This window comes from Myiozetetes cayanensis, unplaced genomic scaffold, assembly GCF_022539395.1.
Source record: "Myiozetetes cayanensis isolate MyiCay16 unplaced genomic scaffold, myiCay2020 scf6-25, whole genome shotgun sequence".
NCBI classification, from domain to species: Eukaryota; Metazoa; Chordata; class Aves; order Passeriformes; family Tyrannidae; genus Myiozetetes; species Myiozetetes cayanensis.
The window spans coordinates 30,444,431-30,470,134 of record NW_026087853.1 but is presented as its reverse complement, the minus strand read 5'-3'; the positions used below and the strand labels follow the sequence as shown (position 1 = coordinate 30,470,134).

Here is a 25,704-nt window from a genome sequence, read left to right as displayed (position 1 = left end):
TCAGTTTTTAAAATAATAATTCACATCTATTTGCATACCACATGTACATTTCAATTATTTAAAAAAAAAAAAAAGCTTTTTGCATGTTTCACAGAACTTTTCCCTAGCAGAGATCTATTTTTCTGCTGTATCATTGCTCAATAAACTCTGTTCTCTCTAATGAACAGGAGTAAGTATATGGAAGAAAATCTGTAATTTACACGATGGAATGAACAACACAGTGGTGTTATTTGACTATCTTTGGTCAACGGTCTTTGATGGTGAAGCAGTAAGTAGAACATAAAGAGTACATATGCTGGGTTTTTTTACATTAGTACGTTGTTGAAGAACTTACCTAACAATTTGTAAAGGAGATTCAAAATTTCTTTCCATGCAGTACCGTGTTCTTCCCTTGAAATTCCTGCAAAATGAGCTGCACTGTTGTAGTCATTTAAGCGATCAATGCAATTCAGAACTAGTGCCAGCATTCCCTAAACACACGTGACAGAGAGGAAAGCAAACAGTACATAAAAAAGTATTTGTTGTTTCCCTTTAGAAAGATTTTTTCTTTTATAAATTGGAAACTTGCATTATCTTAAATAAAAAAACATCGACAAACAAACAGAAAAACAACAATTGTGCTTACAAGATTTGAATATGTATTTTTCTGTATAATTCCTTTTAAAGAATGATTCTATATTGTTCCTTACTCAACTAAGTATTATAAAAAATGAAGAATAAAAAGCTGACAATAAAGGCTTTTAAAATTATCATGAACAGCCTTTTTTACATGAAATCTTCCTTGCATAATAAGAAAACCCTTTAAATTTTTATAAAAGGGAATTCTTGTTGATAAAAAGGTGGAAATACTATTATCCAATATATATCTGTAAAAAAATTTTAAATACCAAAAGAGATTTTTTATTTCAGTTTGATTGCAGACTCAAAAGGTATTGAAAACCTGCAAGCAATTCAAACACATCTAAAATCATTGTAAAATATGTTTATTATGTTATACAGAAATGTAGTTATTCTGTTTTCAGAGAGGAGCAATTCAACAATTGTGTAATACATATCCTTCCCTAAATCAAGCATTCTCCCAGTTTCTAGAGACAAAAAGTTACTGATTCACATCCTGGTGTGCAGAAAAGACATCAGAAATAACATCTCTTATTGATCCAGGGTTTATTATTCATTTGGGGTATCCAACTTGTATAACTTCATAGAGAGAAAAGGAAATTTCTTATCAAAACTGTTTCTTGCAAAAATGACATCTGTTTAATGATGCTCAGAAGTATCAAGACCAAATTTTATAACAGAGGGTTTTTAGCCTCGGACAAATGTGTGTGTGTGTATATGTATATATATATCAGCTACAGAACCATACATTATAGAACATATGTATACATCTAGTTGATAATGTTTAGATTCTTCTCAATGTTTGTGACACAATACACTTGAAACTAAAATAAGGTAACAATTCCTCTCTCTGTACCTCTTCTTTGAATAAATTTTGTCTGTTTTTGAGTGAGCGGAGTTTGTTTTGCTTATCTTCATGTTGCAGGTCTTCTTCGGGAAGCTGGAAGTATGTAATAAGGTCTTGCAGAGTCTGAGCCATCTCCTCAACAGGCAGGGCAGAGGGTGATAGTGTTCTGTTGTTTCCACTATGGAAAACAACAAGAAAGACTGGCAACATTAATAATTTTCCCACTGTAATTTACAGTACTGTGTAGCAGCCTATTTTCTGTTGGTATCTAAATCAAGTTTTGTTACACATATGACATATGCTCGTATGTATATGAACAACACATAATCTGAACTGAATATCATTCAAACACCAATTATTTGTGTGTCCAGCACTCATAGCTTCCAGCAGTGGAATCATGCTTCCCTTTCCACACTGATGTAAACAGTTTTACGGTAATTGATTTTGTTTAGATACTTTAAATTCCTATTGATGATTTAGGTGTAATGTGCAGATGGGCTAAAGCAGTACCAATTATTGAAGCTATACACCCCCAGTCTTCTAGAAAAAGAACACAAAAATAACAGGCAATCCTAACCATGAATTAGGCCTTCTGTATCTATTCTATATAGGAAATAAGGAAGGGTGGGATTTAAAAATAGAAAGCATTTCAAGGTATCTCAGTTGTCAGTAAAATAATGACTCTTTCCTGTTCAAGTATTTTCTCAATCTTGTGTGACAACCCAATTTTCCACGGCCTGACTCACAACTATAAATAGGAGGAGTTAACTGCTGGCAAAGGTGGCTCTGTTTTCATATCCTCAGCCCAAGAAATACAAAGGAGTAGTGTAGGCTCTTGTGATACTGAAGCAATAATGTTTTAAACACATGCTTGTATGGTGGTTTCTGTGGAAGGAAATATTTAAATACAAACTCACTTTCCTGTATTTTTCTCATCAAGTAGGTAGTAATACTAGGATATCCACTTGATCAACATAATTAAAACTTCTGCCAACCACTATGAAAAAATAGTTTCTTCAGTACTACATACATTATAGATTTCATTGTGTATTCTTATACAAAATTCTAGGTATCATAGAATAATTATGAATGGAGTTAGACTGAGATCATTTTGGAGGTTTTCTTCAACCTAGGATCCAGCTTGCTTCTGACTTCAAGGTATTAGATTTCATGTAAATAATCTTAAATAAACTGTTTTATCTATTTAATGGCATTACTAATCAAAATTGAAAATTTAAATTAGTAAAAATACATTGCTAATAGCTTCTAAATTCAAATATTTGAAAGCAGGAAATACGTATGCTCTTAGAGAAATTCTTATAATTTCAGAATACTTTAAAAACCAGAATGGTAACAACTACCTTATAAAGTGGCTGAATAAGCTTGTAGTATTGCGAATGATTCGAGCAGCCTGGGATTCCTCGTGCTGACATCTTTGTAATGTGAGGCCATCATCCATATGACCTTCTTGGTGTAATATAACCTATTGAAAGTCAGTAATTATCACAATAGTTACTTAAAAACACTTTTTACTTTTAAATATGTTGTAACATTTCAATATTGCACTAAAAACAGTAATGGTATATTTGGCATGATAATGGAGCTACTATTTGTTAATCACTTTATCTGGACACCCATTAAATAGCTACAAGTTTTTCAGTGTCACATAAGTTATTCAGAGAAGACATTTATTCTTCCACAATTCATTAAAAAAGATATTTTCCAATTAAAATAAAAAATGTTCTTTTATATTCTGTCAGAGAAAGAGGATCTTCACTATCTTAAGCGTCATTTACTAAAGGATTCATCCATGAAAAGACTATTGACAAGAAAAATCAAGCTGGAGTGATAAACATCATAAAAATTACAATGCAGCTAAAGATGCTGTAATGTTTATGAGTAACCTCTGTCTCATTTAACTATTTCTATGCACTATACTGGATTCTTATCAGAAGCAGATGGGAACATCATATGAACTTCAAGCAATAATAGAGATCACTTGGTAGGGTTTTAATCTTTCCCTTCAAATAAACATATAATATCACAAAAAGACAGCATAAATTTTAGGTATCACAAAAGTCTTGGTCATTTTGAGTCATTAAAATCCTGCAACAGTTTTGTAAGAAGTAAATATGAGCTATCCAGCTTCTTTGTCCAAGAGGTAATCTACTGAATTCTCCACTGAAAAATGTATTTTTTTAGCTTTAAGTTAGTAGAAATTTGCAAGTGACTAGTTAGCAGAGTAATTCTGAAGGCACTGAATAGCTAACAAAGACACCAATAATGTTATACGAGTAGTTACTGCCACAAATGGGAAAGTTATTTACCAACAACTTTTTGTACATACTAGTGTATAGGTATATCAAAGCACTGGAAAGTGATGTTTTTCTATACTGGTCAGAATCTAGAGCACACATGTGCTCTGTTCCTTCAAATATGCTGAGGAACAGCTTTTAAAAGAGACAAACATCACGCTGTGAGGTTATCTGGACACTAGAATCCATGGAAATATGATGCAAAAGACTAGGAAGGTATTTTTGAATGATTACATTAATAATTTTATCTTGAAGAAGGCTAGTATACATTTTGATCATCTTTCCTCTTGCTTTGAATACTTTTTAAACATAGAATCAAACTGTTGGTGACTTTGCTAGATTGAATACCATTATTTAACATAGAGAAGGGTCCTGAGGTCCCTAAACTGAACAATCACTGATGAGCTGCTCTTCCCATCACAAAACTAGTAAGAAAATATTTGACATTCAGATAATGTTTCTTCAGGCCATTGTATATAGCTCCAAATTTTGGAGCTACAGGAATGGAAACATTTGACAGATTGGATATAAAAGCTGCCATGCCTTGCAAAGTAATTGCATCACCATTGTGGAGCAGATACGCACTCTTCTCCCTAACCATGCATGGGATAAGGAAAGAGATGAGTCTTTTAGAAGGACTAATCTTTCCTACTTCTCTGACCAAAAAAACCCAGAAAAACAACAAATAACCAAAACCTCAACTAAATCATCCAGAAACATCACAATGACAGGAAAGTACAATTTAGAACTCGAGTGAGTAGATCACAGACAGAAGCATTCAGCACTGTCTACACCAGTTCTCCAGATAAAACACTTCTCTGCATAGAAAAGGGGACATTTGGCACTGTCTTGTTTGTTGAGGTACAGCAAGGCATTGACAAAGAGCATGTACAATGGCCTCCAGAACATGAATCCAAAAGATATAACGTATGTTTCTCTGTTCTCTGAACATTTTGAGAGCATTTTGGAGCTCTGCAGGAGTTCATAGCTTGCACAGAAGCAAACTCTCAAACTGAAAAGACAGATAACTATCACTCACTGGATGGTGGAGGGATGTTGACTAGAATATTAATGTAAACTTCATCATTACCTGGCAAAGTCTTGAAGTCTTGGTCACCACAATCTCAGAGAGAGACAAAAAAATAACAATTCTCGCAGAAATCATGCAACAAAAGCCTCAAAAATGATGCCAGAATTTCTTTATGTTTGTGTCTTACAAAGAGAGTATAATAACTAGGTATATGAAACTGCACCAAAAGCCAAAAACCCAGAAATTTTTACTGGGAATTTTTAGGATTTTATAACAAAATCAGTCCCATAGTTGTTTTCTCCTCTCTGTGGATTTGCAGCAGCTGACAGTGATAATAGCTGGGTTATGTGAAGAAAAAGTACCCTTTACCTCTTACAAAAACAAGGTATTTCTCAATCCTGCTAGGTCTAAAGAGTCATGTTATGAAAATTGCAGGCCAGCTTGAGAGGGAATACAGTAAATGAAAGTGAAAATCTCCTCACATAATGATGGCAGAGGATGAATATAAAGCAGTGACTTCACTTTTACTATGGAAAAATAAATTTGATAGGAAATTTATACATCTAAACTTTCTTTACAAAATTATAGTCTAGTATAATATATTGCAGAGGACGAAAAACTGGGTTTTGGCTCCACAGAAATATGAATTACTGGAAACTAGAAGGCTTGGGTTTTCTTCTGTTTGAAGGCATTAACAAGATAGAATTCTCTAGGTGAGAGGGCAACAAAGGATTTGAAGTCTTTGAACATGAATGAAACAGTTTCAAAGGAGAACAAAAGTGACAGGCAGTTATGGCAGGTTCTTTTAGAACCCTCGCTGCTGAGAACTGGGGAAACAAAACACTAAACATCACTGGAAGCTATTGTAAAATTCTTCACTGAATACAGAGCACAAATCTCCATGTTGCCTTTTCAAGAAGTGAAACTGGACGCTCTGAGAAAACAGAATACCATAGCCAGTTCTGGCACGGGAAAGGAAGAGGCTATCATTGTGTGATTTAATATTTTAACAAGAAAATACTGAATGACTGGCATACAAAGAATTTCTCTGATCAGCAATGTTACTGAGAAGTGAAGGGTTGGGCACTCATCTACCCATTTATGATGACCATGTATGCTGCATATGAATAAATCTGATTATGCCAGGGGTATGTTATAAGGATCTCATTGTTTCATATTACACTGCTTGTATATGGGTATCCTCTTATGAATGTACATATGTACAAGTAATTAAAAGAGAATTCCAACTTCTTTTCAGTAATGAATGGATTTTTTCCTTTCTCATGTTCTAATGATAAGCTGTAGTTGTATAATCTACAAATAGAGAATCAAGGAATCATTTGATAATGAAGCATTTATGTGACCTAGTATTAAACTCCTTAATACCGAACAAAATGTGAATGTAATTTGAAGATTTAACAGATGATATGCCCTTAATTAAGAATATAATCATACCCTATAATCAAAAGGCTGAATGAAAGATCTTGATGTCACATCACAATTACATTTAACATTCGAGGAGGAAATCATTCACAAATATCCCTTAAGAAACTTGAGGATTTTCCAGACCCATTTCTTAAGTAACAAATTTAATTGCCATTTCACAAAATATACTCAATAAAAAATCTAAAACATCAGTGAATGTAAGATGACTTACAAGTTTATACCAGTTACAACAGTTCAATGTAAATTTTCAAAAATTTAATTTAGCATTCAAGTCAGAAATTTCTATCTTTTACTGGTGTAAAAAATTAAAGCACAAATTAATAATTTCTTCTGACAAGAAAAGTAGTTAAATAAATTACTTAGTGGCAAAGTTTTTTCTTCCAGTTATATAGTTATTTTAATATCCACCACTGTTTACATTTTTAGAATGAAATACTCACATTTTCAATATAGCAGCATAAAATAGTTAAACCCACAAACTGTTATGCAATTAACATTCATTTCACACATAATTAAAAAGAATATCAAACATTACCTTTCTTTTCAAGGGACCTAAACGTGCCGATTTAGCGTCCAGTGCTTTGTAAGTCAACCATAAGGAAGTGGCCACATGTTGGACAAAACAGATCGAATCACCATACTTTATTTCTGGGACTCCCATCCCATCCATGTCACGTTTGAGACTAGAATCCTGCTTTTCTTTTAGCTCCTAGGAAGATAAAATAAAGTTAACATTCAATCTCTGTACTGGAATAGGATATGTAACTACCCTGGTACCCTATATTACAGTACTGAAAAATGGTTATGCTACTTATGCTCTTATCACAGAGCTAAATTTTATTTAACATAATTTTTGTTTCTATACAATTAATTATTCAGATTGTGATTAAAAATAATTTCAAATATCAAGCCTCCTTTTCTCTGAAGCAAGAAAAATCAAGTAAAATCTCTAAAGATTAAAAAAATCTTTAAATGTTTAATTTAACAAAATAATGGAGCTACCGGTGTAAGTAAAGTTTTAGTTTAAGAGTCTGTAGAATTCTGTATAAACAACATTCTTGAATTTTACCTTAAACATGAAAAATAAAAATAAACAGAAACCTATTTTGAAATGTAGTTAAAATATTTGTATGCAAAATAATTTTTTGTTTATGAATTGTATATACAGATAAACACTTCACTTGAATAATACATCTGTATTGCAACAAGAAGCAAAAAAAGAAAATACTAATTTTAAAAATAAGCAAAGTTTGGCCTTTACCTTTACTTTTGAATTTCTTAATTTTTTTACATTTATTTAATGTTTTTATTTCTCCACTTTGTAAGAGGAATTGGATTTTTTCAAAACATTTTTAAAGACATTGCTCAATGCTTGGCTAGAACATCCAGTTCTTAAATCCAGACTATATATATATATATATATATATAAAAAATATATAATATATATATTAAATATATATTCTTATATATATATTCTTATATATATTTCTTAATTGCATTCTTCTTCATTTATAACTGGAGGATTTTAAGATCGCAGCACAAAAGCAAGTATCCTTTTCTTTAAAATAAAATGTTCAGCCTTTCATAATTGAATTCAGGAATAAGAACAGAATTATGTAGCAAATTTTGCAATATCAAGTTACAGATACATGTGATTCAACAAAAAAACTTTAAGAAAATAGAGTAATTAATGAACATCATTTTTCTATGCTTTCAACTGCTGATGGACTTAAGTGTAGATAGTTGTTAATTTGTTGGTAACTAAACAAAACGTTAGGAATTGATACACATTTTCATATGTGTAACAGGGTGTTTGTTAATTTCATTTCAGGTTACCAAATTTTCATCATCTGTGAAGAAAACAGAAGTTGTCTTCTAGCTATGCTAATCTGCTTTCATTTATACAGAATTCAACTGTCACATTTCAACAATAATTTTAGTTGGAACAGGTAGCATTATAATGCCAAGATGAAATTGAATGAAATTACAAGACATTCTTTGAGGTTATCATTGCAATGTGAAAATTATGAGGAACTCATGTCACATCACATTTGTGTGGACTGCACTATCACCTATGAATAAAGAGGAATTACTTCAATACATATTTGCGGTGACGCCATTAAATGAAAAATACAATAAAATAGCACAAATTCATTAACTGTCAGCAATTACTTTATTGACTCTACACAGCATCCTGAATATTAGAACATTTTTTTTCAAATATTGCATCTGCATCTGAAATCATAACTTGGTAACAAGCAATACTAAATAAGTTACTGTTTTGAAAAAAATTAAGTGATACTGATGCTTTTTGACAACATTAAACATACGGAAAAAACCAAGATTTTTTGAATTTCAGAAACAAAGCTTTAGAATTATTTTGAGGGCCTGAAGACCCTTCAATAAATACAGCATAAATTCCTCTTAGTCATGTTTTGCTCCTTGCTCTCTGTCCAGTTTCTCTAGGATTTCAGCCAAGTAATTTGATCACAGTGTGATCACGAAAACAGGGTGTATTTTACACCAGCTGAAAAGTATAGTCAGATAAAGATTACTGGCGGAGGAGGGAAAAAAAACTCTTATATAAATATTTGAACATATCTTAGCAGTAAAATATCCAGGTACTTTCTCTTTAAAATCCTCTCCTCACAACCTGTTCTCAGTTTAACTCCCTCAGCCTGTAAATTAATCAAATCAAAGGAAACAAGTCACATCATGGGCCTAGAAGATGTCAAAGGAAAAATAACAATAATAATTAAAAATAATAAAAGAAAGATGGAATGAACAAAGGAATTTGAGGGCAAAGCTGTCAAAGATGATATTTTCAAAAGAACAAGAATTAGTGAGAAAATTCATAGAATCATAGATTCCTATGTGATGGAAAGAAGGTAAGGAATGACATGTGAACAGAACAAATAAAGCCAACTGCCTTTACAAAGATTTTTTTCAATAGTAAAAACACAGTAGGGGAAAAACTTTTAATGCTTAAGGGCTTGCTTAGACACCCCTAAGAATGGTAAAACAACCTGTCTGCTGACCCTTAGTAAATCTATCCTGCATAAAATTTTATCTTTTGGTGTTGCACATTGTTATTGCAATAAAAATAGTGCCATATTTAACAAAAGAAAAAGATAAAAGTCTACAGATATAACAGCAAAGGACTGATGCACTGACCTAAATTATTTACTCTGTATGTGTTTCTACACCCCAGCAGGCACAAAAAAATAAAAAGGAGGTGATTTTTATTTTACCTTCTATTTTCTCCTCCCATATAAAATAAGTAGAAAAGTAGTTTAATACTCTATTTGAAATGCAGTGCTTACATGGGAAATTACTATTTTAAATTATAAACTTAAAAATAAGTACTTGAACTTTTAAAGACAAATGTAGGTAAAGGACACAGTAATACCTATCATCTTATTCAAAAACCAAATTAATCTTTATGATTACTACTAAACTATTACGACATCCTAATGCCACGTTGAGTCCCTAAGACAGCTACATGCTGGCAGTAATATTAAAATGATATCAAATCCTTCTGCATGAGTCATCTGTGACTTTTGAATGTGTCAGAATGTTACTTACCAAGGCTATACCAATAAATTTTTATTGTCAATTTTATATATCATAAATAAAATATGAAATCTCAAATATTAATTCTGGGCTACACAAATTTTAAACAAACAAATATTTTTAAATATTCTCTTGTTTGCACTGTATTTAATCTCAAAGAAATTTGTAAGTAGAACCAAGATTCTGCTCAGCAGTGTATACTGAGCCAAGTACTGTGCTGGATTGAGAACATCCTATTTCAAAACAGGATTCCATCTGGTGTAGAGAAACTGCTGTCTCTGTTGTCACAAGGCATTACAGATCTGTTGCCTTAAAAATATAAAGGTTCACATTTTAAAACTTGGTCAAAAGTAAGGTCCATATTATAACCAATAAAAGATGTGATTTTGGGGGCTTTCCATCAATTTCTGCTACTTATATCTTAGTTTGCAGTAATTTGCAGTAAACAGGCACATATTACATATGCTGTTTTCATTGAAATCAGCACCATGATGTTCTTCAGCATATTCTTTAACTTTTTTTACAAGTTCCCTTCTGTTCTTATTTATGTAACGACGTAGTAAGGAAAACACTAATTTGAATTTTTTTTAATTTAAAATAACTGTTTCAATTTCCAGTGCTATTCAGCAAAAAGAAACAAAACAAGGAAAGTAAATTATGAATGCAACCAAAGATTTTGAAAAGCAAGGAACAGACAAGACTGATGGAATGTAACACTAATGAGGACAAAGGTGTTTTTTCGACAAGAGAGTCTCTATAACAACTGCTGGAAAAATGAGACTTCATTTAAGTCATGTGTTATAGGCTCCTGGGAAGCCTTGGGGGTTTCACATAGCTCTGCCTTCTGGCAAAGGTAATACCGCTTCTCTGCAAAAACCCTTCTGCTGTCTTCCAAATTGGAAAGAATACTGCAATGGAAAAATGTTTTATTCCCCTTTGGATACTCTGCAGCAGTGTTTAATGTGAACAATCTTGGACTAGATGACTTCACAGGGTCCTTTCCAATTAGAATTACTCTATTAGTCTAAAGGACAGGAGTGCTGTAAACAGGCAGGTATTCCAGCACTCCACTTTTAAGAATCTGTACACAGTTGGACACAGAGTTATTAGACAGGTATCTTGATATTTCCCTAAATTCATATCATAATAAAGGCCAGGTAAGTGAAAATATTTCTCCATTGAGAAAATGAAACAATTAAAGGTTTACAAATACATATGTGCAGAAATTAAGATAAAATTTATATATTGCATATATCTAGTCCAGCTATTAGTTCTATGGTACTTTTTCCTCTCAATCTGTATGTCATCAGCACTTGGCTGAAGGAGCCATTTCCTTCTTACAGTCCAGGTCAACCTTTGGGGTTTATTCCCTTCCAAAACTTCACCTTTCTTTCTTCAGGAAGAGTTATCACTGATTGTTCCCCTCACCTTTGGAAATACTAATATCTCTACCCAAGGGACAGTGCAGCTCTTTCCTGCTCGGACAATTAATAACTACTCTTATACTTGGCTTAGGAAAAAGCAAGTTTATAACTTATTTTGAGATAGAAATATGCTTTTCTATATAGGACAGCACGTATAGGACAGGATGATTAGACACTGAGCTTGTATTTAATACAAAAATGTACATTAACAACCATATTATGCATAAACACAGCAGACATGAATGATTTCAGCACAACTAATTACTACTGTGCTTCAGCTTAGTCATTTTGGGCACTGTAATAAATTTCACTAAAGGGCCTTTGAGGCACACCTCAACAAAAAGAGTAAGAAAATAGGGCATGTTTAATCAATGTAACAGAAATTATTTTATTAATATTCATACAAAAACATTAAATATATATACTTAAACTTATACTTTTATATTCATAGATTAAAACACTGAAAAATATCAGGACAGCTGATGTCCAATTAGGTAGTGAGTATATTAAAGGAATTTTAATACAAATGTTTATCAAGTGGCATTCCTGAGATACTCACCATACTTACCATGATTTGCCAAAAATGGGAAAAAATTACAGCAGTAATAAATGCCCCTGCACAACATCATATGTACAGTCTACACTGCATAGCCTTTACATTGAGTAAAGAATTAAAAAACTATGTGGTGAGAAACGAGCAATCAAGGGAAATTTCCTGATAGTTTTTCAATTAGTTTGATTGGCTAAAATAAAAATTCATTAAATATCATATGCAGTCACACTAATAAACATCATTACTTTAAACATGCTAAGAACACTAACAAAAGTCTAGCATCTGTCAAGACTCTTAATGCTAGATTTTATCTAGTATTCAACTAACTTTAAAGATTCTTTCACACTACCCTTCAGGGACCATACAGCATTCATAATTAGGTGGAAAATTTAGTTTCTCACAGTTAATAAAAAACTATATTGCAGCATCTATGCAACTATTTATAAGTAAAATCATGAAAACAAATAAAAGCTTTTAATCATTGTCGATTATAAAAAACTTCCTGGGAAAAAAATTTATTAATTTCTCCTACCTCCACAATCAATCATTCTCCATTCTCTCTCCCATGTATTGTTTTTCCCAGCTGGAGATGATGATAAAGCTAGTAACATGCAATTAGCAGCTCACTAGAGAGCATAGTTTGAAAACATATGGTTTAGAAATCACTGAGTACATTTTCCTTGCATTTAGGAAAAATTCAATTGAGTTCACTTCAATTCCCATCAACATACTGCACAAAGAATAGCAACTGAACTGAATTCAATTGAACTAAATTATGACAGATAGAGCTTGAATGTATAACACTAATGAGATTCTAACTAAAATGATTCTATAATTATTAAAGTATTCATTATAAACCACTGTATCTTGCATTGTATTTGTTTTCAATCTTGTTTTTTACTGTGGTAACAGTATAGTTTATTCTTAAATTTATTAATCATCCCAATTTTTTCTAAAGGAGACCTTTGTTACTCTTGACTCAGTTGTTTACCTTTGTATTTCAATGAATAATCACTGTCAATTACTTCAATTTAGAAATTAAAAGTAATTTATACAGTTTTTGAAACAACTCAGATTTAGTGTTTGAGTGCTCCACATTCAGAACAAATTTGCATTTATGTTATTTACCTTTGATGCTCTGAAACAAAAAGCAGTAGATGTTGTGTCTGACTTTTCTCTGTCTAATATTACAACTCCTTCATCTTCATTCAGAGCCAAATACTTTCCTGTTGTAATATGTCGAAGACGGAAAGGCTGTCCCCATCTGATATTACTTCCACTCCAGCTAAACATAAGAGACATCAAAAAATAGTTTATGAACTAAACAAACCTAAAATTTCTACTTTGGGCTCTAAAGGGTGTTCAGAAAATAGAATGTGCTATATATTACTTTTTGGTTGTGATTTTAATATGTGCATAAAAACACATGAAAAACTGTTAATACATTTGCAAAGGGAACCGTGGAAAGAGTATAGCTTTCATCTTCTTGTTTCTACACTCTCTCTCTGTTTTATTAGGGTATTACATGTGGTGTCCATAAAAACATTCTACATGTGTAAATTAACTACTGTATTTTAGTTGACCGACTAAACAAACAAATTAAATCTAAGGGAGGACTCAACATTCCACAGAATTATCGTATATCTCTCTTAGTTATGAGGGTATTTCATTTGCAATCACAAATGCACCAAGGGTAAAACAAACTTACAGTTCAGAAGGCCATCAAAGTTAAAACATACACAATCTTATGGTATATATTGAAATTTCACTTCCAGCAAAATAACAGATAGCTAATCACCTGGGAGGCTCATAGATTCTTAAAACAAAACAAAACAAAACACAAACCACAAAACAAACAAACAAAAATTCACACAGGAGGGATATTGCTGCTCTGATTTCCACCCTTGCTTCTAAAACTCCAAGTGAAAACCAGAAAAACCTTTTACTTGTGGACAGAAGCAATATCCCAAGCAGACATATGTCATAGCCAATGCTGCTTTTAATATGGGAAACAGAAAAAAAAAAAAGTCTTAAAATACTGACATTCCCCATATGAATATATCACAATTTGATTGATTTTTATTATTGACAAAGAACATACTAACACATATCATACAGCATGACAAATATATTAGTCATGTTCTGCCTTAAGGGTCTGTAATAATCAAATTGCTGTGAACATAGGGAGAGTCGCTAACAAGAAAAGTTAAAAAAATATCAATACCTTATTCGAAGGGGTTCTACTCTCCACAAAGACCTTGCTCGAACGCCAGCTCCTCCAGTTTCATAAAGGACTTTTCTACAGAAAAGATTCAGAAGATCATCCTCTTGTGTTTTTTGTGTTAACATAGTATTTATAGCTTATGTCTCTGCACATCACTCCCTACTTCCCTGCTAAACAAATGGAGCTGAATGGACAGAAGATTCCTACTCATCACTGAGACCATCATACACAATCCAAATATCCCAGGTAAATTAGACTATTTCCATTAAGCTATTCTCTCTCAGGAGTTGATAAAATTCAAAGTGGCTGAAGAACTTTTCCAGTTACTTAAATAGTTATACAAATATGTAATTCCTACAGTTCCAAAGAGATTACTAAAGGTTTTAAATACATATACACAATATTAAAATAAATATATATGTTTTCAGATACTAATGATTCTCTTCATGAACATGACACTGAGACTTCATTCCTACAATTACTTGTATGATTCACATGAAAGGACAAAAAGAGTGGTGATAAAAAAAATTCTGCATTATAATCTTTACAAAACAGATAATACAGATAAAATTATATAATGGTTTTAGAAAATTTAGAGAAATAAAAAAACAGGAAGTGAAAGAACTAAACCTTTACTATAATCTAGTTTTCTTGAACTATTGTCTGGAGATCAGTGGTATCTTTTAGTGCTGAAACTAATATTCTATTCAATAGTCAAATACAAACAAAGACAATCTATGGTGGATTACAAAGACAGGTTGTTTCTAAAAGTAGTCTAACTATGGCTTCTGTTCTACATAAGGTATCTAGTTCTCATAATTTTCTAGTATTTTTATACTAGGTGTGTATATTTTGATACTCAGTGCAAACTTTGTATCTTTTTTTCTATACAGATATGAAGAGAATAGCAATAAATATTCACCAACAAGTGCATTTTGCTGATATTCCATTTGGATTTTCTTTTGGCTTTGGAGACAGTTTTACTCCACAGAAATGTAAACATGGAAAATTTAGAGCTGAAAAGTTTACAGGACTGAAAGTTACTTGTGGTATCATATTACCTAAAGCATAACTTATTTGCCACATTGGTATGAAGATCTTATTTGTTGAATATGATTTTTAAAGCTAGGGGGTTTGTGTATCAAATTACTAGCTTGCTGTGATTTTGATTAATGGCAAAATATAAAAAAATGCATAAAAATTTCAACATAAATATGTAACAACTGTAGATGCAAGTTCAATACAAATGTAATTTTGTCTACGTAACATGACCTAATTATCTTAATATATTACTCAAATTTAAGACAGCAAAAGCTTGTCAAAAGTTGCAAAATACATAAAATATGGAAGTCATTGTAGAGGCAAAACTTATTTGATTTGGTTTGGTTTTAGAGGGTTTTTTATATTACCATCTTCCCTACTAACAGTAGTTTACCTCTACTTATAGCAGTACACATTAAAGACAAATAATATAACAGGATGAAATTTCAGTGGAAATCAACCACTTAATTTTCAACAATAAATGAACTCATGAATGATTTTCTGCTTAGTAGGTGCCTACTTCTTGTAACAATGCCACTACCTAATGAAAGACTACTGTAAAGAGTTTTAATCTATCTAACCTCCAATTCAGCTGACAATCTTTTCCATTTCTGAGAGAAGGAAACATATAAAAATACACCATCACTTACTTGTGCTGTGAATCATTCTGATCTGTAGATGGAATTGTCAAGCACTCATCATGGCCATGGAAAAAACGTACTACATGCCCACCAAGAAGATATCCTGTAGAAGAAGTTCATTTACTCATTAGCTTAAACATTGACAATATGAAAATAACACTCTCATAAAATTTAAAAAATTTCAAAAGAGCTAGATGAAGTGTTTTCCAAATTTTCAGTCATAACTGAAATTAAACAAGGACAAATCTAGTATGATGACAGGCTATTTTTAATACCTTTTTCAGTTAAAAATATTTCTTCTGAAAATGAAGACAAAAAGAAAGCAATTTCTTAACTTTCAAAAATCAAATTAGGATTCTGGAGACAGAAAAGGAAATGAAAACCCTCCGCAACATTTATTGGTTTGAAAATTGAAGAAATTAAATAGTGTAAAAATGTCCTGCTGAAGTTATGCTCTCTTAAACAAAGAAATGGCTGTGCCATGACAGACTAAACTTTCTTCTAGCCTTGAATCCTGTTTCCAAAGGTTTTAATTGTGCGTGTCTAAGGAAAGAGTATAGGGAGAAGGCAAGGAGCAGCGATGCTTTTCCAAACCCTATGATTTGTGGTTGTGAGATTTCCTGAACTGGAGATTAAGTCTTTGTACGATTATACAGTGCTAAGAAAAAAGATATTCCTTTACAGCTGGAATTTAATTGTATATTAACACATTAATTACTTATCCCTGCAATCCTCCTGCACTTGCCAGGAAAGAGTTGTTTTATGTTCCTGGTGGTGGTAATTGATTACCATACAGTAGGCTGGGAAATACCAGAACAAGAAAACAACATGCAGAAAATGTTCAGGAGGGAATTTTTTGCCACCATTTAAGCTGGGTAGAGAACAGTTCATTTCCATGCAGACTAAAAGCTGTGAGTAGTTTTAACTTCTCTGCATATTTGTGGATCTTTTGTATAAACTTAGGCCAGTTTTGCAGTCAACCTGATTTGTGGGTACTCAGAGAATGTAATATTGTGATGGTATGTAGTTTTTACATCAATATATAATCAAATCAATATATTGCCAAATCAAATATATATGTACCACAGTACAATTTAAATTAGCTCAATGCAAAATAATTTCATGAGTTCATCAGTTTGTCCTGACATTTATAATCTGTGTCAAAATCAAAAGTGTAGCAGTAGGAGAAAGAGAACAGAAAAACACTTTGAAGTTCTGAAGATTAAGTTTAATGGAAACTAGCTTTCCAACCCATTTAACACAGAGTGCAGGCACTTTGCTTTACATTAAAGAAGAAAAGACGAAGGGTGTAGGAGGAGAATGGTTCATCAGACTTTCAATTTAAACAGTTCTGACCTAGTAAGTGAAATTAATGCCTTTTGAAAGAACATACATAAAGGAGGAAGGAAAGAAGAAAACTTTCATACTGTGCAGCTGATTCAAAATAAATTTGTAAATTAGGAAAACAGTAACTGACAGTTACTCTGTTGCCAACTAATGCAAAAATTAAAGCAAAGAAAGAATGTGAAAAAAATACGCTTTCCTGATATTTACGTTCCATCAAAAGTTTCTCAAACATTGTAAAATGTACATTGTCTGATTCCAAATACAACTTTACACTCAGGAAATCCTGCTTTCTCAGTCTGTTCATTCAACGTGAGCTAGACTGCTATGTCTTTTTACATATGATCATCTCTCATAAACCATTCTGAGAACTGTATATACAACTAAACCCATGTCTAAGTAGTTGGAAAAAAATTGATGGACACAGAAAACCTACTTCTCTGCTTACCTTACCCCAACCTTTTTAGTTTAATTTTTTTAATTACAAAATTTTGGATTATGTAACCGATTGTGGGCTACACAGTATAAGGGTTCCAAGTACAGCAAAGGGACACTGAAATGATTAAGAAACTGGTGCATGTCACACATGAGGAAAGGATGAGAGAACTGGGACTGCTGGACCTAGAGAAAAGAAGGCTCGGGGGGGATTTCAGGAACATAAAGAGGACAGGATCAGGGTGTCTTCAGTGGTGCCCAGTGACAAAACCAGAGGCAATGGGCACACATCAAAACATGGCAGGGTCTTTCTGAACATCAGGAAACGCTTTTTCATTTTGAGGGTGTCTGAGCACTGGCACTGGTTGCCCAGGGAGGTTGTGGAGTCTCCATCCTTGAAGAGAGTCTAAACCAGTCTAGACACAGTCCTAGGCAACCTGTTCTAGGTGGACCATCTTGGAAAGCAGATTGGACCAGGTCAGTTCCTACCTCAACAGCTCTGTGATTTTGTAAGCTCTGAGGAATTTTATCTGCCAAATCCCTTCTGTTACAGAAATCTAAAATATACCATTGATCTTCCATGATCTCTCTGTGTGGCTTGTTATGTTTGTCATCTGTTACAAGTTTTAAACTTTGCTATAGGATGGCTTTTCTGTTTGCTTGGTTTTGTTTTACCTGTGAAACTCGAGAAAACACAGAGTTTTCCAGAGTTGACCTCTATTCTATTTATGATCCAGGATGGCAGGCCCCCAGACAGCCATTTTTAAATATCTGGCTCAGTCATGCAGAAGCAATCAGAAAATCCATATCCCATATGCTCTTAAAATGAAAACCTAAGAACACTCTGAGATATGTTTCTTATGGACCAGTGAACAGAAACACTGTGAGATGCTGATTTAAATCACTTGGAATTAGAAGAACCCAAGCATAGTTCAGATAAGATTACTGAATTAAGTCTTTAGCATCAGGATAGTCATCTTCTATCATGACTTGCAGTAGCTGATCCCAGGAAAATCCTACATCTCTTTCAGTTCCCTTACAGCTCCATTTTGTCCTATGATAGCGTATATTACTATATCACAAGTGATCAGTTTTACAGACAAGGGGTACAAAATGACACTTAAAGACATGTAAGTCATTTGTGAACATCAAGGGTGGATGCTTTGAACAGAGAAAAGTAGAGGTAAAGTACAACGTTTGCTATGACAGTGTTAATGTCAAAGTATGGCATTGAAATAAGGAACAATACTGAGTGGATCAGCCTTCTGACACAGAACGAGACATTTCTCAGAATAAGGTGAAACATGACCATAAAATGAAGTCAAGTACCTAGAAAGAAACCCTCACTCTGGGGTAGGATATAGGCTGGTTAAGAGAATGAATTTTCTTGTCTATTATAGACAGACAATAAGCATGGCTGTGAGATTCACAAAGGATATTGAGCAAATGTCCATGAAAAACACAAGACACTGAAATAGCAACTTTGGAAAGCTGCTTTCCATTTTGCCTGTACTTTTATCTCTCTTCTGCTATATCTGTACTGGAAGAACAGGACATAGGAAAGTTTTATACAAAATCTAAGTTTTCTGGATTTAGTTATTCTGCAGCTCCTGCTCCCCAAAATTAAACTGAATCTTCATTTCTCATGCAGCTTTTTATGCATTGCTATGCTATAGTTACAGTGCTCATTTAGCTTTTCTTCAGTTCATCCAGCTGATGTATATGTATTTCCCCCTTTTCCCATCAATTATTCTTCTCTCCTATGCTCCTTTCCTTTATTTTCATTAAACTTTTTGGTTTGGAGTTCTGAGGGTGATTTTTTTTTTTCATTTTCAGTCTTTAAAAAAAGCATAAAAGTAGCCTATATTATATATATTTCTAAATAAATAAAGTGACAAACCTTCTGTAATATTGCTTCCTGAGCATATAGGATGTACATTCCATAGTGTCTGCATAAAGGAGGCATCCACATGAATACTTCCATTTGACACGGACAGATGCTGAAATAAGATAATGGTAGGAAGAAACAGTGAAAATTATGCACTTACAAATATTTAGTATATGAATTTAGCAACAGAATATATCATAAATATACAAACATTTTTTAAAAATTAGCAGTCACTTGCTTTTAAAATGAACTCATTTCTAAATCCAATCAGCAGACTCCAGCTGCAGATTAGCAATCTTTCACAATTACAGAAATTAAAACTTGCTAAGATGAAGAATGCTGCAGTACACCTCAGGAAAAAGGCATACAAACACACATACACCCCCCGCCCTTTCAGTGAGGAAAATTAAAAATGCATTACAATCAGGTATTAATTCCTAGATTAGAAAAAGATGATTCATAAGAATCCCAACTATTTTCCCCATCTTCTCACAGCACTTTTTATATTCCCAGCATTTGGCCCCTTGTTAAAGAAACAAACTTACCAGGTATCTTTCAGAGGACACACTGACCAGGATAAGATCATCACCTATTCGAACTTTTTCTCCTTCTGACCTTTGCTTAGAAGCAGGATGTATTGTCCACCAGCATGCCTCACCTAAAGGACAGACACACTAATCAAGAGTCTACAAAGCAGACAACTGACAACTCCAAGAAATCTATGGATGTATTCATACAATATTGAAATATCATAATAAAAATTGTGTCTTATAAATCCACCTTATTCCTCTTTTTAATCAATTTCAGTACTTTTCCCTTGAAACTTTTTGTCAATCAATCTTTATCATATCTGAAGCTGATATTTCACTTTTCAAGTCTTTTGAAAGCAACTAACTCCTTACAAAACACTGCTCAGGACTGCCCTCCCTTCATGGCCCTCCCTGCCAGTAAATTGCTGACAGCTGTGTCAGTCTTATTGATCACATTTTAAGTCTTCTTTTGCTTAATGGTCACATTTAATTCACAATCTTCTGCATCATTTCCACTCTAAGTTACACTTCTCTTGTAGAATACAGAATTTTGAAACAAATACTCCATAACTTTACAATATTGCTACACTACAAATATCAGACCTGGAAGCAGTTCCATTAGCACTACAGACCACATGACTACAAGATAGTCAACAACAGCCAGAGAATATTTCCTACACATTAAATGTAAGATTCCAGGTTACTCTGCACACACACACACACAATTCTGGGAAGATTACCTAATTCATTTCACAATTTCACACCCTTCAGAGTTTAGATAAGACCTTGAAGAAAACTAGTTGAATACAGCTTTCTCACCAGGCAATGCAAAGTGATAAAAAATAAGCAAGGTAAAATTGGTAGCATCAGACAAAGCATAAAAATTTGTTTGATCAATTAAGGTATTTCATGCAAAACTCTCTTAAATGAAACTAATTATAGTGAAGACAATAAATAAAGGTTACATCCCTAAAAGTGGAAAATGCTAAATCTTTGAAGGGAATAATTTTTAATAGCCAATGGCTTTTCCTTCAATACCTGCTAGATGAAGAGTACTTCCTGCAGCTGAAATTGATTCACTAGGAGAGTTTTGCAGGTGAGGGATTAGGAAGAGAGGAAGTGATATTATGGCATTCAGCTTATGAGGTTTACAGGCATGCGGCAGTTACCAAAATCCTCTGGGCAGGAACACAACTAAGCACTCCTTTTATTCGTTGCCTTTTTTATCTTACCCATGTGTACAAGGGTCTTTTTTATATGTATAATTAAGCAAATACCAATGAAACAACTGCACATATTCATTAAAAAACCTCATAGGTAGAAGCAGACACGTGCAATAACTCTGAAAAAAAGCTATAACATTATAAAGACACATTTTAGTGAAACTATTTCCACAGAGATTAAACACACGCATTCCTTTTATCAACACACCTAAAGAAAATGTTCTCCATCTAAGGCAACAATCAAAGATAGCCAAGTAACAGGCTGCTAATATCTGAGACCATCTTCTGTATGACTATAAACAACTGAAACCTCTCTCATTCAAAAGAGAAATTTTTGGAGCTAGAGTCACCTGAAAAGAAAGTTTCAAAGATCAAGGTCCACAGACTTTTTAACATCTACACTGGCAGTTCCTCTCCATCATCAATTAGTCTACTTTGATTTTAATTTATTTTCAATATAATGAAAATGCAATAGAAAGCCCAGGTTTACATTAACACAACTTGTATTTCTTTATTTGAAGCCTCATATTAATGAGGTGTGTATACAGGCACTTTGATATTCCTTCAGTGTAAACCTGTTCATAGCACTTTGTAGCTAAGTTGCTTTTAAATTCATTTATTGTAGGTCTTAGTGGCCACCCATAATTTATTTGTGCTTTTGTGGAAGTAGAATTTTTTTTTTACTACAGTTTTGTCAGTAGCACTGTTACTGGCAGTACTCCCAAAAATCTATTAATTAGATTTTAAAACTTTCACATAATGTCATGTTTGTGTTGTACCTCTTCTACTTCGTCCCATTATTGTTTTGCTCCATTTTATGCTTTCATTTTTCTTCAGCTCTTTCAGTAATGTGCTCATTACACTTTTCTGTTTTCCTGTGTTACAAGTTGCAAATTTCTTTTGCTACATGGTTATAGTGTATATCATGAATTCACCAATGTATATGTTTTTCCATAGTCTAATTCTATTGAAAGTGTCAAAACACAAAACCAAAACAACCACATCAAATTTACTTTATTCAACAGAATTTTTTTCTATTTTGACCATTATCACCCATGTTATTGCAGCTGTGCTCACTCAGTTTAATTGCAAGGCTCTCTCACATTCTTACACAAAGGCAGTTTATTTGCTGAAAGTTGTTAGTACTGACACACATTGGTACCGTCAGTCATCATTTCTTTCAGTCCTCTTATATCAGATGAACACATAAGCATGCCATTCATAAGCTTACAGTTACAATAATCTCAATGCTGCTTCTAAGACCAGAACTGTGTGACACATTTCCATTCAAAAATAACTTGACGTACCTGCTGCATTTTCTCGTAGTCCTACATCAAATGCAAGTTTATCTGTCTGGGATCTTGATGATGTTAAACATGTCAAATACTGCAAAATAGTAAAGTTATTGAAAACAAAAACCCAACAGTATCCATTAAAACACATGCCAAATGAATACACAGACATTATTTCATCTTACTATCAGAATGTGTTTAATTTTTTTAATTAGTTAAGAATTATGTTGTAAATCATATAGAAGGTCTTCCTAAATTGAAAACATCAAAATCCTTTTCCACTGTGCAATTTAGCACAGAGAAAGTTTCGCACAGATGGGAACATGCAAATGTCTCATTAAAGTGTTACCATAATAGATTTACTTCATGGAAACCTGACAAACAGACTTGCAACTCTGGTATATCAAGGCAACTGCAATTTGTATGGTTCATAAACATAAGTAACAAAGTTTGAAGATTATTGTAGAGTTTTCTAGTACAGGAAAAAGGAGGTAAAATATTTTCCTGACTTCTCATTTCTCCAGTCTTCTATAGGTGTATTTGCATGGGCCCTAATAAGTCAAAGATTCAAAACAGCTGAAATTTTCCACTTGCAAAATGTAGTGAAATGAAATTTATACAAGGCAGCCTGAAGACAGCTTGTTTGTGGGCATTAACCCTGGGAACTATAGAATGTCAAACACCTTATAAAATATACGGGGGGGGAAAATAACATATATCACAACAAATTCATCTGCAGTAGAAGCACTTGCTAATGGAATTATCATTAAAATGGATTCCTTAAGGACACAGAAATAATCCATGGCCAAAGGAGCTTTTCAGCTACATTTCTGAGTTACATGAAGAATTTGAATTTAAACACTTCTATTATGTCAAGACACCATAAGCTATAATATTTTTTTTTCATATAGTGCAAAAAATAACTTGGAAAGAGCATGACTTTAAATTTATGTATTTTTTATTTGGTAAAAAGACATTCCTTTGACTTTCATGTTACTCATTCTGTGCAAGTGCTCTTTCACTTACCATTTCACTGAACGAATGTCGAAGTAGTATTGCATGGCCATAGAGCAGGGTTCTGTGACCACCACCCTGAGCTGCCTACAGAACATGAGGGAGAAGGTCAGAACTCCACTGCCTATATGGACTATAGTCAGGATTATGCAACAAAATGAATAGCTTCTACAGTTCAAGGAACAAGCACAAATATTCCAACAAATTATGAAAATTATACGTTGGGCAGAATAATGAAGTAGCTACAGCCAAATATCTGCCAAAGGAACAAGAAACATCCTTTGTCAAAGACTCTTGTAGTTACTTAATTTTTACTATGATTAAGTAAAACCATAGCATTTTCAAAAACACATTTTAAGTTAAATAAAGTAATACTCACCTTTCTTATAAACTTCTCAGAGGCATTAAAAAAAAAACCCAACAAAGTAAATATGTATATACACATACACAAAACTAAAATCTGAAAGAGAAAAAAATGGACCTAGTTCCTAGAATAGTTTAAGCACATACTAAGAATATCTACTTGCTAGTATTAATGTTATCTTAAGCATGTATCACATTAATTAAAGCAACTGCATCCATAGTTTCAACAAAGTACAGAAATTAATTTTGAATACATAAAATTATGACAAGACCAGGGAGAGGAAAAACTGGATTTTCTATTTGCTTCCTTTAGAGAATTGAACGCATCTTTGGAGCTCCTTGTCAACTGCATTTAAAGTCAGTTTCTTCTTTGGATTCATTTGGAAGGGACCAAGATAATTAAAGGTAGTTCCCAGAACTCAAATAATTGTTATACATGTGTAGGTAAATTATTTTACTCTATGATGAATACATAAGTTAAGTTACGAATTAGGTCAAAAGGTTTAAAAACTATGCACAACTTGTGCTCTACAAAACCCCAACTTTGTCAGAAGGAATAAAAATCTAAAAGAAATAGAGCAGAGGACTTTTATTACAACTGCAATAAAATAAAAATCCTACTTCAGGTTTTCTAGCTAGTAACAAAGGCATTACAAATAGGAATTGTATACTGGAACTTACTACTGTTAACAGTTACTGTTAATAAACAGTCTTAAGAAATTCAATGCAGTAAATTTAATTGATAAATTTCTCAGAATTATATAGATGCTACATGTAATACGTATTCTCTTTCCCAATATGATCCATATAATTATGTAAAATTTCTCAGTACACCTAGTAGCAAACTAAAAAAAAAAACAAAAAAACCCCAAATAACAACAACAACAACCACCAAAACAAACGAAAACCACCCAGCTCCTGAATAATGATTTTTGGATCCACATAGAAAATGAGTTAGATTATCAGAAAAAAATGGAGACAAATATATAGTTATCACTGGTAATTCAGTGAATATAGCTTACTTTAAGATATTATAAAAAGGTTATTAGTACAACAAATAAAAAAATTCCAAGAGTTTCTCCAAAACATGTCATTCATAAAAAAGGATTTTAATCCTGCAGGAACTTCTCATTGCTTGGTGCAGAAAACAAGAGAGATGAATGTAATACTTCTTTTATATATTACAACTCTTTTATTTTAATCAACAGGAAAACCGTAACAGCAAAATCAACTGTAATTACAAACAGGTTGTCAGAAGAAAATTACATGTATTCAGTTTGCAACAAATATATGTATACTGAGAAGAAGCAATAAAATACCACATGCTATTTTATTAGTGAAAGCTTTTAAGTAAATTACTTGTAATTTCATGGCTGACTCATTTAAAAAAAAAAAAAATCAAAGAAGCTGCAATTTTCCTCTAGAAAAATCTGAAACTAACAGCAGAACTATATTCCAAACTAAATTTCACAGAAACACAGAATATTCTGAGTTGGAAGAGTCCCACAGAGATCATCAAGTCCAACCATTAGCCCTGTACAGGACCATCCCCAAGAGTCACACTACGTGCCTGAGAGGATCATCCAAATGCTTCTTGAACTCTGGCAGGCTTGGTGCTGTGACCACTGCCCTGGGCAACCTGTTCCAGTGCTCATCCACTCTCTGGGTGAAGAACCTTTTCCTAATATCCAACCTAAACCTCCCCTGACACAACTTCAGGCCATTCCCTCTGGGTTCTCTCACTGGTCACCACAGAGAAGAGATCAGTGTCCGCCCCTCCCAAGGGAGTTGTAGACTGCAATGAGCTCTCCCCTCAGCCTCCTCTTCTCCAGGCTGAACACACCAAGTGACCTCAGCCACTCCTTATGCAGCTTCCTCTCAAGGCCCTTCACCATCTTCATTG

General features: G+C 33.1%; 1 protein-coding gene across 1 annotated transcript in view; it reads right to left on the bottom strand.

Moving 5' to 3' along the window:
- The window catches only part of RYR3 (ryanodine receptor 3), a 216,287-nt gene that overhangs the window by 136,545 nt on the left and 54,038 nt on the right, over positions 1-25,704 (bottom strand). The window contains 12 exon segments of the mRNA XM_050336554.1: positions 335-470; positions 1,475-1,643; positions 2,827-2,948; positions 6,792-6,965; positions 12,935-13,091; positions 14,031-14,105; positions 15,722-15,815; positions 19,392-19,491; positions 19,925-20,037; positions 22,440-22,518; positions 23,451-23,525; positions 23,818-23,829. Coding sequence (XP_050192511.1) covers positions 335-470; positions 1,475-1,643; positions 2,827-2,948; positions 6,792-6,965; positions 12,935-13,091; positions 14,031-14,105; positions 15,722-15,815; positions 19,392-19,491; positions 19,925-20,037; positions 22,440-22,518; positions 23,451-23,525; positions 23,818-23,829 — 1,306 coding nt within the window.